At 47.6% G+C, this 12,610-nt stretch overlaps 1 protein-coding gene across 45 annotated transcripts in view; it reads left to right on the top strand.

Moving 5' to 3' along the window:
• The window catches only part of LOC127578644 (fibrillin-2-like), a 168,583-nt gene that overhangs the window by 144,619 nt on the left and 11,354 nt on the right, over positions 1–12,610 (top strand). For all 45 annotated transcript variants that reach the window (XM_052030845.1, XM_052030858.1, XM_052030870.1 and 42 more), the window contains 7 exons: positions 1,123–1,255; positions 3,002–3,202; positions 4,084–4,191; positions 7,108–7,218; positions 8,380–8,739; positions 9,906–10,004; positions 12,276–12,311. In XM_052030845.1, coding sequence (XP_051886805.1) covers positions 1,123–1,255; positions 3,002–3,202; positions 4,084–4,191; positions 7,108–7,218; positions 8,380–8,739; positions 9,906–10,004; positions 12,276–12,311 — 1,048 coding nt within the window. The remainder of the gene's footprint in view (positions 1–1,122; positions 1,256–3,001; positions 3,203–4,083; positions 4,192–7,107; positions 7,219–8,379; positions 8,740–9,905; positions 10,005–12,275; positions 12,312–12,610) is intronic.

The raw sequence follows: 12,610 nt of genomic DNA, 5'->3' as shown, positions 1-12,610 counted from the left end.
CAGCACCACCTGTATCATCAAGTTCTCATGCTCTCGACTCTATCACAGACATTCCCTCTGTTCTACCTGCCCTTTCCCCTCCTCTGCAACTTACGACACCTAACCTTTCCTTATTCCAATGAAAGGTCACTCACTTGAAACGTTGATTCTGTTCCTCTCTTCACGGATGCTGCCTGACCTGCTGAGTGTTGTCAGCATTCTCCGTCCCTTTAATTTCAGATTTCGGACATCTGTAGTTTCTTCTCACTTTTCAGCGACATACAAGGCATGGTGTGTTTCAGGCTCCAACTTGTTACACCGAGCAACAGCAATGTAGGGTTTTCCTCATAATCCCCCATGTGCTTCAAGCACAATCTGACTGCATCTTTGAGAAGGTGGCATAAAGGTCACGTCAGGTCGAGCAAAATCAGAGAGCAGTGCAACCCAGCCGCAATTTCCACTGGTGGTCCTTCTGATCAGGGACCGTACATGCTAAGAAGCTGCGAATGGAATTGAATACTGTGCAATCATCAGTGAAAATCCCACATCTGACCCTATCATGGAAGGAAGGTCATTAATAAAGAAGAAAAAGATGTTTGGGGTTAGGACATTTCCCTGAGAAACTCCTGCAGTAATCTTCTGGGGGGGTTTAATTGTCCTCCAGGAATCACAGCCAGCTTCCTCTGTGCTGCATATGGTTCCACCCATTGGAATGCTTTCCTTTTGAAGCCACTGACTTCAGTCATTCCAAGGCACTTAACACCACACACAATGAAATGCTCCCTTGATATCAAGGGCAGTCACTCTCTCCTCCCCTCTGGAATTCAGCTCTTTCATCCACACTTGGACCAAGGCTGTGACAAGGTCTGGAGCCAAGTGCTCCTGGTGAGAACCCAGCTGGTGTTCCTGAGCAGGTTCTTGTATGGCACTGTTGGCGATAGTTTTTCATCAGATTGCTGTTGGTCGAGAGCAGACTGATTCGACAGTAATTAGCCAGATTCGACTTGTTCTGCTTTTTTGTGAGCAGGGCACACCTGGGCGATTTTACACCTTGTTGGTAGAAGCAAGTGTTGTTGCAGGATCTGCTTTACTTTGCTCTGCTCTGACTCTCCTGCCTGACCATGATGTTCCGTCTCACACCAGTTACTCCTTACCAAGTACTGGAAGAGGACTGGCAGCGGTCTGCAGGGATGATCATCATCACTGTCGTATCATCGTGTCTCCTCTGCTTCCTACTCCTTGGCCTCCTCCTTGTATGCTGCTACAGAAAGAAAAGGTTTGTGGAGAGGATTTTAACCGAAGCCAATTATCGCAACACCCTGGGAAGCAAACCTATGCTCCAGGCACAGGGACATGACGGGGGGCATTACTCAGAGTTTTGGATGCAGAGTTTTGCATGATTCAAGGTAGTCCATCAATTATCTGTCCATTAACTTCTCTTGGATCTACACAAAGTCTCAGTGAAAGGGTGGCATGCAAACTCACCACACTGCCCAAGTTGAGAACTTCTTGCTTCATTTCACATCTTGGGTCAGAACTTCTGGATTAAGATAGGTGAGGCACTACCTCCTCAACTTTCCAAAGCAGATGAAAAACCTGTCACTTATCCCAAAGGACTAGAGGTAGCGAAACTAAGGGCCTGTTCTACAGGGAGATACAGCATGGAACCAGGCCCTTCCACCCATCAAGTCCACGCAGAGATCATCAACCACCCACTTACACTGATCCTGCATTAATCCCATTTTCTATTCCCACCACATTCCCATCAACTCCTCCCAGATTCCACAGACTGGGACAATTTGCAGTGGCCTATTAACCTTCCAACCCGCACGTCTTTGGGTTTGGGAGGAAACTGGAGCACCCAGAAGAAACCCACACAGTCACAGGGAGAACGTGCAAACCCGACAAAGACAACACCCAAGGTCAGGATCGAACCTGGGTCTCCGGCACTGTGAGGCAGCAGCTCTGCCAGCTGTGCTACTGTGCCACCAGGGGCAAGATAGGAAAGTGCAAACTTCACTCACTGGAGGGTAAGTTTCTAGAACGCACAATGCACAATGGAAATAGACTTTGGGAAGCCTGGGACTATCAATGAACAATAAACCCTCGGGAAGGTGAGGATTTGCATGGGTGATACTATAACTGGAAATAGTGGACTGGGTCATCCGAATGGCTGTCTGGCTGTGCCACCCCAATAGTTAGATACAATGTGCACCCCTCCCTGTCCAGCCCCACTGACAGGCTGGGGGACTGCGTCTGGCTGGGCCTCTGACAAACTCCGCACCACTCAATCACAGGCACACATTGGGCTTCGGGAGAGAGCACAGGGCTTGTGATGTGACGGCCTGCCCTTCCGCGATTGGCTGATGACATGTAAAGCTCAGTCCCTTCCAGGTGGTGACTTTGAAGATGGGATGGGCCTCACCCCTCCCCTTAATGAGGACCCAATTGGGAAATGTCACCAAGGGGCTCCACATCAATCACCTGAGAGGAAGGGTATATTTAAAATATCACCTGGCACATTCTTAAATTGCATACACTTCACACATTTACACACCAGTTGGACAATCCAGAGCTCAAACAGGGTGGGGCAATCTTTTTTAGAAATACAAGGATGAGGGTCGATTTAGTAGAGGATTTTAATAGCATTGACAGTGCTTGTGGGGAGACAATCTGAGGCCATAAGTACATCACGGTGGAGGTCCAATGCAGGTTGAAAAGAATTTTCTTAGAAAGATGATTAATTTATGAAGAATAGATAAAAAAATTGAGGGACTTTTCATGGAAACCATGAAAGTTAAGGGGAGGCAAAAGACCAATTCAAGTGAATTTCTAAGGAAAAGGTTGATCCCACTGGTCTGAAGAAGACAAACGTAAGAGGACAGAAGATATAATTGAAGGAGCCAACACTAGCCCAAAGGACCACATGTCCTGCTCCTGAGCTACAGTTCCATTGATTGTGTGTCTGAGTGATTTATAATTTCCAGCTCTCATTGCTGTTTTTAATTTTAATCTGAAGCAGGACTGGAATTATGAAGAATAACTGGATGGGATACGACACACATTTTAAGAAAAATATTCGCACGGACAACTTGCTCTCAGCAGCAGGCGGAGAACAGGAAAACCAGAAAGTGAACAACACGTTGTTCTTTCTCCAACCCCAGGACCAACGATACAAAGAGGACAATATTCCTCAGTTCTGGAAAATTCCAGAATACCACAGGTGCTTGCTGCGAGATGATATTGTAGAAGTCAGCAGTTCCACTTGTTTCTTTTGCTGTCATAACACGTCTGCTCTAAGGTCTGCTGCTCACAGTGTTTCTTCTGCAGTCAATCTTATTCTTCTCTTCTGGGACAGGGTTAAGTTTTACCATAAGTGTTATAGATTCACTAACTCGAGGGCCAGGGAATATCAACCGCTACCAAATTCCACACTCCAGATACCTCAGCTGCTTTGAAGATGGTTGTCGGCCAAGCAATCTAACCCAGGTGCAAGTTCTTACATTACTTCAGGATACCAGGACGTGTGCTGCCAAAGAAAGCTTTGAGCTTTGCTACAGTGCATCTTGCACACAGCAGATGGCACATCAGTGCTGGAGGGTGTTGGTAGATGGGTTGCCAATCGAGCAGGCTGCATTATCCTGAGTGGTGGCAAACCTCTTGGGCATTGGTACTTTTGTCCTATTTACCACTAACCTCTCTCCCTTCAGCTAACCTGGAGACTGCCTTGGTTAAAGCAGCTTCTGAGCCACATGCACTACGGAGGTCTTTGTCCAAATCAGGGTTGCTGAATTCAACCTGGTTCAGTGAGATTGAGATCAGGAAGGTTGTGCTGGGAAGGGTGGCCAACCAAGGCTTCCTTTCATAACCATTATCCATCTGCTCGTACGTGTAATCAGCTGTCAAGGACATCGAGGGTAATCTGCCACTGGTACCTTCAGGGTCAGCTACATTGATGAGGAAAATAGCGATTTGCATGATGTTTGGGGCAAAGAAATTACTTCTGGATGCAAAAGAAACACCAAAAAATGTAAGGAAAATGATTTAGTATGAGCAGATCTGGAAAATGATTAAAGTATAAGAAAAAATGCATATTTTTTTCAGTGGTTATGAGGAGAAGGGACTGCCAATAACTCAAGGAATACATTCCAATCATCTGTCATTCAACTCTATTCAGCAATCCTCGGATAAAGGCCTGACAATTCAGGACAGGTAGGCGTCATCAGCTGCATCTGTGAAGGGCCCTGCCTCACCTCACGTCACCTCACCCAGCTGTATTTTGTTAAGAAATGAGGACATAAATATCATAAAGAAAGCATAATTATCTGGGGTGTTTTTGACAGAAACAGAGCAAATTACAGAGAACCAGCAAAGGTAATTTTAGGAAAAATGATGAAAAATTGATCTTACTGTTTAGAAAGGAAGACTATCAAAGAACCAGGATATTGCCTGGGATAACACACACAAAATGCTGGAGGAACTCAGCAGGTCAGGCAGCATCTATGGAGGGAAATAAACAGTTGATGTTTCGGTTTGGTATTGGTATTGGTTTATTATTGTCACTTGTACCGAGGTACAGTGAAAAACTTGTCTTGCATACCAATCATACGGATCAATTCATTACACAGTGCAGATACATTGAGTCAGTACAGGGTGCATTGATGTAGTACAGGTAAAAACAATAACAGTACAGAGTAAAGTGTCACAGCTACAGAGAAAGTGCAGTGCAATAAGGTGCAAGGTCACAACAAGGTAGATCGTGAGGTCAGAGTCCATCTCATCGTATAAGGGAACTGTTCAATAGTCTTATCACAGTGGGGTAGAAGCTGTCCTTAAGTCTGGTGGTACGTGCCCTCAGGCTCCTGTATCTTCTACCCGATGGAAGAGGAGAGAAGATAGAATGTCCCAGGTGGGTGGGGTCTTTGATTATACTGGCTGCTTCACCAAGACAACGAGAGGTAAAGACAGAGTCCAAGGAGGGGAGGCTGATGTCCGTGATGCGCTGGGCTGTGTCCACAACTCTCTGCAGTTTCTTGCGGTCCTGGGCGGAGTAGTTGCCGTATCAAGCCATGATACATCCAGATAGGATGCTTTCTGTGGTGCATCTGTAAAAGTTGGTGAGAGTCAAAGGGGACAAACCGAATTTCTTTAGCCTCCTGAGGAAGTAGAGGCGCTGGTGAGCTTTCTTGGCTGTGGCATCTACATGATTTGACCAGGACAGGCTGTTGGTGATGTTCACTCCCAGGAACTTGAAGCTCCCAACCCTCTCAACCTCAGCACCATTGATGTAGACAGGTGAATGTACACTGCCCCCTTTCCTGAAGTCAATGACTAGCTCTTTTGTTTTGTTGACATTGAGGGAAAGGTTGAGACCCAGATGGAGTGTTTCAGTTGTGAGGAGAGACTGAAGTAAGCTGGGCTTGCTTTCCTTGGAGCAGAGGAGGCTGAGGGGGGACCTGATAGGTGTATATAAACTTATGAATGGCATAGATTGGAAAATGGTTTATTATTGTCACATGTACCGAGGTACAGTGAAAAGCTTTGTTTTGTGTGCCATCCACACAGATCATTCCAAACATAAGTACATCGTGGTAGTACAAAAGGAAAATATCTAAAACTGGGTTTAGCGTAAGGGGTAAGAGGATTAGAATGGATCTGAAGAAGAACTTTTTCCACCCAGAAGGTGGTGGGAAACTGCAACGCACTGCCTGAGTGGATGATAGAGGCGGGTACACACCAAGTTATTTAAGAAGTATTTGGGCATGGACTTGAATCACTAAGACATAGCAAGCTCTAGGCCAAGTGGTGGTAAATGGGAATGGTATCGATGGATACTTTATGGTTGGCATGGACATGGTGTCTCTTACCTGCATCTACAGCACAAGAGGTCAGGATCAAATCGAGGTCACCATGAGTTATGTATTTGTCTCTAACTTCCCTGGCCCGCTACAAGCAACAGGTAAAGAAGTATGAAAAAAACTGCTGGATGAACTCAGCAGGCCAGGCAGCATCCGTGGAGAAAAGCAGACGGTCAACGTTTCGGGTCAGGGCCCTTCTTCAGGACTGAAGATAGGAAAAGGGGAAGCCCAAGATATGGGGTGGGAAAACAGAGCAGTGATAGGTGGCCTGGCTCCTTCCCTTTGACCCATCCCCCAGTGGATCTGCTCTCCCCACCTCCCCCACACCTGCCTATGACTATGTTGTACCTGCATCTACCTATCACCACCCTGTGCCCACCCCGCCTCCCCTCTGTTGTCCACCTATCACTGCTCTGCTTTTCCTTCCGATATATTGGGCTTCCCCCTTTTCTTATCTTCGGATCTCCAGCGAACAAGCCTCTGAGTGGACGGGTGTCTCTGCAGAAGAAACAAAGAGGGTTAGGAGGGGAGAAAGAGTGAATAAGAGGGAGGGAATGCAAAAGGGCAAGAAGGAAGTGTGAGAGGCAGTGATGATGAATTGGACATGGAGAGGCTGAGAGATGGACACACTGGGAGAGCGCGACTCACTGGGGCCTCCCTCTCACTGGTCGTTCCAATGAATGCCATTCTGCAACCTTTTAAAGTTAGAATGTAAATCCTGCCAGAATCGGGATTGCGTGGGGTGCAGGGACAGAGGGAAAACCAGCAGAGTGTCAGGGCAGCCCGTGCAGTGATCTCAGCTGGACGGGAAGAACAGGACGATCCCGCAGGTTGTAGAGGAAATGAGGGCAGACTCACCCATCCCGTGGGCTGTACAGTGCCCACCATGGAGACCTATACTACCTCAAAACATCCCAAGGTGCTTCTAAAGAACATAACCTGAGCCGCAGGAGATATTAGATCCGTGAACCAAGTGCTTAGGCAAAGATACGTTCATAGGGTTTTAACCAAGAAGAGAGAGATAGAGAGGTTTTGGGAAGGAGCTTCATTTCTCAGCATGCACTCAGCTGAATGCTCAGCTGGGTAGGGGAAAGAAGTGGGGTGCCAAAAATAGAAGAGATGCAGAAACGCAGAGTTTGCAGGTTGGAAGAGAGAGATCATCGTCAGAGAGATCACCCACCAAGAGGGACATAAATTGCTTAAAATTCAAGTGAAAAAAACATTAAAATTAAAGAGAATTTCCCCTCTTTTAACCTTCTTTCCTTCCCAGTGTTTACGGAGACAAGGGGTCAGCTCTAACCCAAGCGATGGGCTCCAAACATCTGTCGTACAGCACCCTCAGTAACCCTGCACCCACTGATGGCCTGGCCTTCCAGAAGAGGTACAGACCCTTCTCTTCAGTAGTGAAGTGCTTTTACTCTGTGCTTTTCTGGCTGTCATATTTTCTACAGAGCTGGTTGCAAACTGATACGATGCATTGAATGGATTTACCTTACCTCTGCTGTCACTGTACTTGTAGGACTTCCATGTGGAAATCAGAGTGAGTGTCCTTATGGTTATAATGGAATAAAAACATGCATTAAGGATCCTAGCAGGATCCAAAGCATAAAGAATAGGTGCTCTGGGAGGGAAATAGTTCCATGATGATACCATGCCTCGTACCTCCCTTCTAAGTCACCACTATTGCTGAAGATGTTCCGCACGTGTTGGGATATTGGCGAACTGGAGTCAAGGAAACACAACAGTCAGTCAGCATCTGACTGAGGGCTCCAAACATCCGGATGCATTTGTAATGTGACATCAGGGAGATTCTACATTAATCGCATCTCCTTACTTCCATGTATGAAGGTTTGGCACCATTGGGAAGGTCATCCCATTACAAGACTGCAGTTATGCAGCAGCTCGGGGAAGCTGGCAGGAGAGAGGGGCAGACAGCTTCAGAGATGGGAGGTGGAGGCATCAAGGTCACTTCATGTGTAGCCCCCTCCCCACCTGCTTTTTCTCCTCCCCTAGGATCAGACCTCCATACTCCCAAACGGACAGGGTCAGGAACACACTCCACACAATCACTTTTGTAGCTTCCTTCTAATCTAAATTCTAATTGTCTCAATCTAAGATAGCCTTCTCCCTATTTGGTACCTCAATACATTGATCACAACAGGCACCTCACCTATAGGTCTTCCCCAGGTAACGGCAGGGTTCCGTCCCTGCATGTTGTTTGTAACCGGGACAGTTCCCAAGAAGGAAATGCGGCCGCAAACTTAAGTCCCACCCAGCAGAAGCTGCCTGCATGGCTCACTCAACAGGGCCATGCCCACTCAGTCCTGCACTGGGGCTTCCTATGTGCCCAAATCTCAGGAGTGGACCTGATCCCATAACCTTCAGATTTAGTTTCAGGAATGCCGCTACCTAGCTACGGCTGACACTTGACTAGTGAAGCGTTGACTGCACTTGGTTTGGGAGTCTGTGCATCATGGTGCGATGACACCGAGCAGTTTTCATTGCACCACGTTGACAATTCAACGGCTTCCTTCACTTGCAGCTCCGGTGGTCTAGGTCAGAATCGACTGGTTCAGACTGGATTGACGGGGCCTGGATGGATCTGGAATGGAAAGGTTCCAACTGGATCAACCCGGACTGGATCGGTTTGGAGTGGATCAGCATGGAATGATTTGGTTCAGACTGGATCTGTTCAGAGTGGGTCCACCCAGGCTGAATCTGTACTGAACAGATCAGCTCAGACTGGATCAACTTGGAATAGATCAACTAAGACTGAATCAACCCAGACTGAAATGGCCAAGACGAGATCAGCTGAGACTGGATCGGTCCACACTGCGTCGGCATGGCACAGATTAGCTCCAACTGGTTTAGAAGAACACACGGCAGCTCCCATCGCCAGCAGGTCAGTGGTAACTGTAGTCATAGAGTCATCCAGCACAGAAACAGGCCCCAGGGCCCACCGAGCCCATGACAAACAGACAGCACTAATCCCATTTTATTCTCCCCACATTCCCATTAGCCATCCGCCCGCCCCTCCCCACTCCCAAATTCATCCAACCCACTTACCCACTAGGGGTAATTTACAGTGGCCAATTAACGTACCAACCCACACATCTTTGGGAAAGCCAACGGCAGGCCCATCAAAAGAAGGGCCAGGACAAGTTAGTGCATTGGGTAGAGACCAGTGCTAGTTGATTTGAGCTGTGATGTATTGCCAGATATAGAACATAGAACAGTACAGCACAGGAACAGGGCCTTTGGCCTGTGATGTTGGGTCGAATTGATTAAACTAGTAATTAAATGCCTAACTAAACTAATCCCTTCTGCCTACACAAGGCCTATATCCCTCCATTCTCTGCACATTCATGTGCCTGTCTGAGAGCCTTTTAAACCCCTCTATCGTATCTGCCTCCACCCCCACCCCTGGCAGCACATTCCAGGCACCCACCACTCTCTGTGTAAAAAACTTGCCCTGCACATCTCCTTTAAACTTACCCCCCCTCACTTTAAATGCATGCCCTCTAGTTCGACCCTGGGAAAAACATACAGCTGTCCAGTCTGTCTATGCCTCTCGTAATCTTATAAACTTCTGTCAGGTCTCCCCTCACTCCCTGCCTGCCACTGTATATTGCCAGCTGTAGACTACACTGCAGCCCCTTTCCAACACCTTCTAGAGCCATGGGCCCAGCCCAACGTGATCCAAACTGAAGACATGAGATATCATAGAGTCAACAGGCCCTTCAGCCCATCACCTCCATGCTGCCAATCAAGTACCCACCTATCCTAACCCTACCTACCAGCACTTGGCTTATAACTTCTGATACCTTGGCAATTCAAGTGCTTGACCATGTAGTTAAATGTTGTGAGATGTCTTTCTCCACCATCCACTCAGGTAGTGTGTTCCAGATTCCAACCACCGGGTGAAAAAATTCTTCCTCAGGTATCCTCTAAACCTACCCCCTCACCGTAAACCTCTGTCCTCTGGTTTTACACACCTATTTTGTGGGCTGTAGTTTCTTACCATCTATCCAAACCATGCCCCCTCATAACCTTGCACATCTCTACCAGGTCCCCTCTCCGCACGAGGGTGGTGCAAAGTCAATCAGTTCAGACTGAGATGGAACAGGCTGGATCAGTCGGGATAAGTTCAGTGCTATCTACCAACAGGTATGCCAACTAACCAGATTTGAATTGTCGGCTTTGTTCAATCACATATAATTTTGTCTGGAGTGGTTGGAGATGGGTTGAAGAGATTGTACACCGCGCTGCATTTACTCTCTGACGGTACCTCCCAATCCCCACCGTCAAGGTTTACACGGGCCGAAGGAACACCAGGTTCTTCTCCGAGCTGCGCACTTCTCATGGAAGTTTATCACTGGTTCTTCATTGTCACTGGGTCCAATTCCTGCAACTCCCTCCCAAACGGATCCGCAGGAGCAGTTTCACCAGAAGGACGGCAGCGGTTCAAAAAGGTGGCTCACCAGCACCTTCCCAATGGATGAGCAATAAATGCTGGATTCCTAGCAATGCTCCCCCGCCCCCCAGCACACCCACCCCCGCCACCCCACCCACACACACACACACACACACACACACACACACACACACACACACACACACACACACACACACACACACAAGCAAAATGTTGTCCTCACTATCGCAGGCTGCAGCGCTTTGCTGCTGCACTCTGCTGAGGCAGGGGGACTCGGAGGGGAGATCAAAGCCGGCTGGGGATCAGAATAGGGGGTGTGTGGGGGAGGTGGGCTGAGGGGGAGGATCTGGCCAGGAACATGTATGACTGTCTCTGTGTGTTTACATGTTTGTGTGTGTGTGTGTGTGTGTGTGTGTATGTGTGTGTGTGTGTGTGTGTGTGTGTGTGTGTGTGTGTGTGTGTGTGTGTGTGTGTGTGTGTGTGTGTGTTTTGTTATGTTCATTCAATGGATGTGGGCTTCACAGGATGAGCCAGCATTTAATCAGAGAGTCACAGAGTCAGAGACTCATGCCCTTCGGACCAGCTGGTCCATGCCGACTGACCAAGATGCCTTCCAAGCATGTCCCCTTTGCCCACATTTGGCCCATAACCTTCTAAACCTTTCTTACCCATGCACCTGTCCGACTGTCTTTCAAAAGTTGTCATTGTACCTGGCTCAACCACTTCCTCTGGCAGCTCGTTCCATATATGTACCACAGTCTGTGTAAAAAAAGTTGCCCCTCAGGTTCCTACTAAATCTCTCCCCTGTCACCTTAAACCTATGCCCTCTAGTTCTTGATTCCCCAACCCTGGGAAAAAGTTTGAGAGCTGTCACCCTATCTATGTCCCTCATGATTTTACACACAAAATTATACACACAGGTTAATTGCTCATCCCTAGTTGCCCGTGAGAAGGTGGCGGTGAGCTGCCTTCTTGAACCGCTGCAGTCCTTGAGGTGTAGATACACCCACAATATTGTTCGGGAGAGAGTTCCAGGATTTTGACCCAGTGACAGTGAAGGAACAGCGAAATATTTCCAAGTCAGGACAGTGTGTGGCTTGGAGGGCAAGTCCCAGGCGATGGTGTTCCCCGTGCTTTTGCTGCCCTTGTCCTTCTAGGTCATGGGTTTGGAAGGTGCTGTCTGAGGGGTCTTGGTGAGTTGCTCCAGTGCATCCTGTAGATGGTACAAACCGCTGCTACTGTGCGTCAGTGGTGGAGTGAGTGAGTGGGTGTGAATGGGCTACCACGTCCTGTATGGGTGTTGAGCTTGAGTGTAGTTGAAGCTGCACTCATCCAGGCAAGTGGAGAGTGTTCTGTCCGCTCCTTACTTGAGCCTTGTGAACAGGTTTTGGGGAGTTAGGAGGTGAATTACTTGCCACGGGATTCCTACTCCCTGACATGCTATTGTAGCCAGATTGGTATATGGCTACTCCAGTTCAGTTCCTCGTCAATGGTAACCCCCCAGGATATTGATAGTGGGGGATTCAGTGACGGTGATAGCTGGATTTTCTAATGTTTGATATAGTCATTGTCGGCCACTTGCATGGCGTGAATGTTACTTGCCACCTATCAGCCCAGGCCTGGATATTGTCCAGGTCTTGCTGCATTTGGTTGTGGACTGCTTCATTGTCTGAGGAGTCGCAAATGGTGCTGAACATTGTGCAATCTTCAGCGAACATCTCACTCCTGACCTTACAAATGAGGAAGCTCATTGATAAAGCAGCTGAGTAGATGTGTGTGTGTGTGTGTGTGTGTGTGTGTGTGTGTGTGTGTGTGTGTTTATAACGTGAGTAGATGTGTGTGTGTGCGCATCAGCACCGGAGTGGAAGCAAATCATCCTCAATCCTCAGTAACTGCCCCAGCCTCATTAATAAGGCAAATCAGCGACTCTATAGCTTCATTGTGCCTCGTATTTTCTGATAGCAATTTTAGTTTTAAAGTGTTGTATCGTGTTTGTCTTTCAGGTTCAGTGACACATCGAGCTTGGTTGAATCAGTAAGGTAATTGGACTGTTTTTATCTCATTATATCTGGTATTGGTCATTGAACAGACTACTTATTAGGGAGAACTTTAGTCTAGAAGTTGGACCCATTAGCATCTGTTTTTGATGTGCAGCTCTCACAAAATTCAATTCAATCTAGGCTGGATTACTTTAGCAACTATTTCCTAGTGAAGCTTTTAAGTCCGTTGGCAAATTGGCCAGGAACATCCATGTGTAATTCATCATGACACATCTGGTGTGCATCTGACACTAATCGTGCACCTCACATTTTCTTCCTTGCACACATAAACTGGAGCT

This window comes from Pristis pectinata, chromosome 15 (genome assembly GCF_009764475.1).
Source record: "Pristis pectinata isolate sPriPec2 chromosome 15, sPriPec2.1.pri, whole genome shotgun sequence".
NCBI lineage: Eukaryota > Metazoa > Chordata > Chondrichthyes > Rhinopristiformes > Pristidae > Pristis > Pristis pectinata.
Note: the sequence above shows the minus strand (reverse complement) of the source record. Positions and strands in the feature narration are given on the sequence as shown.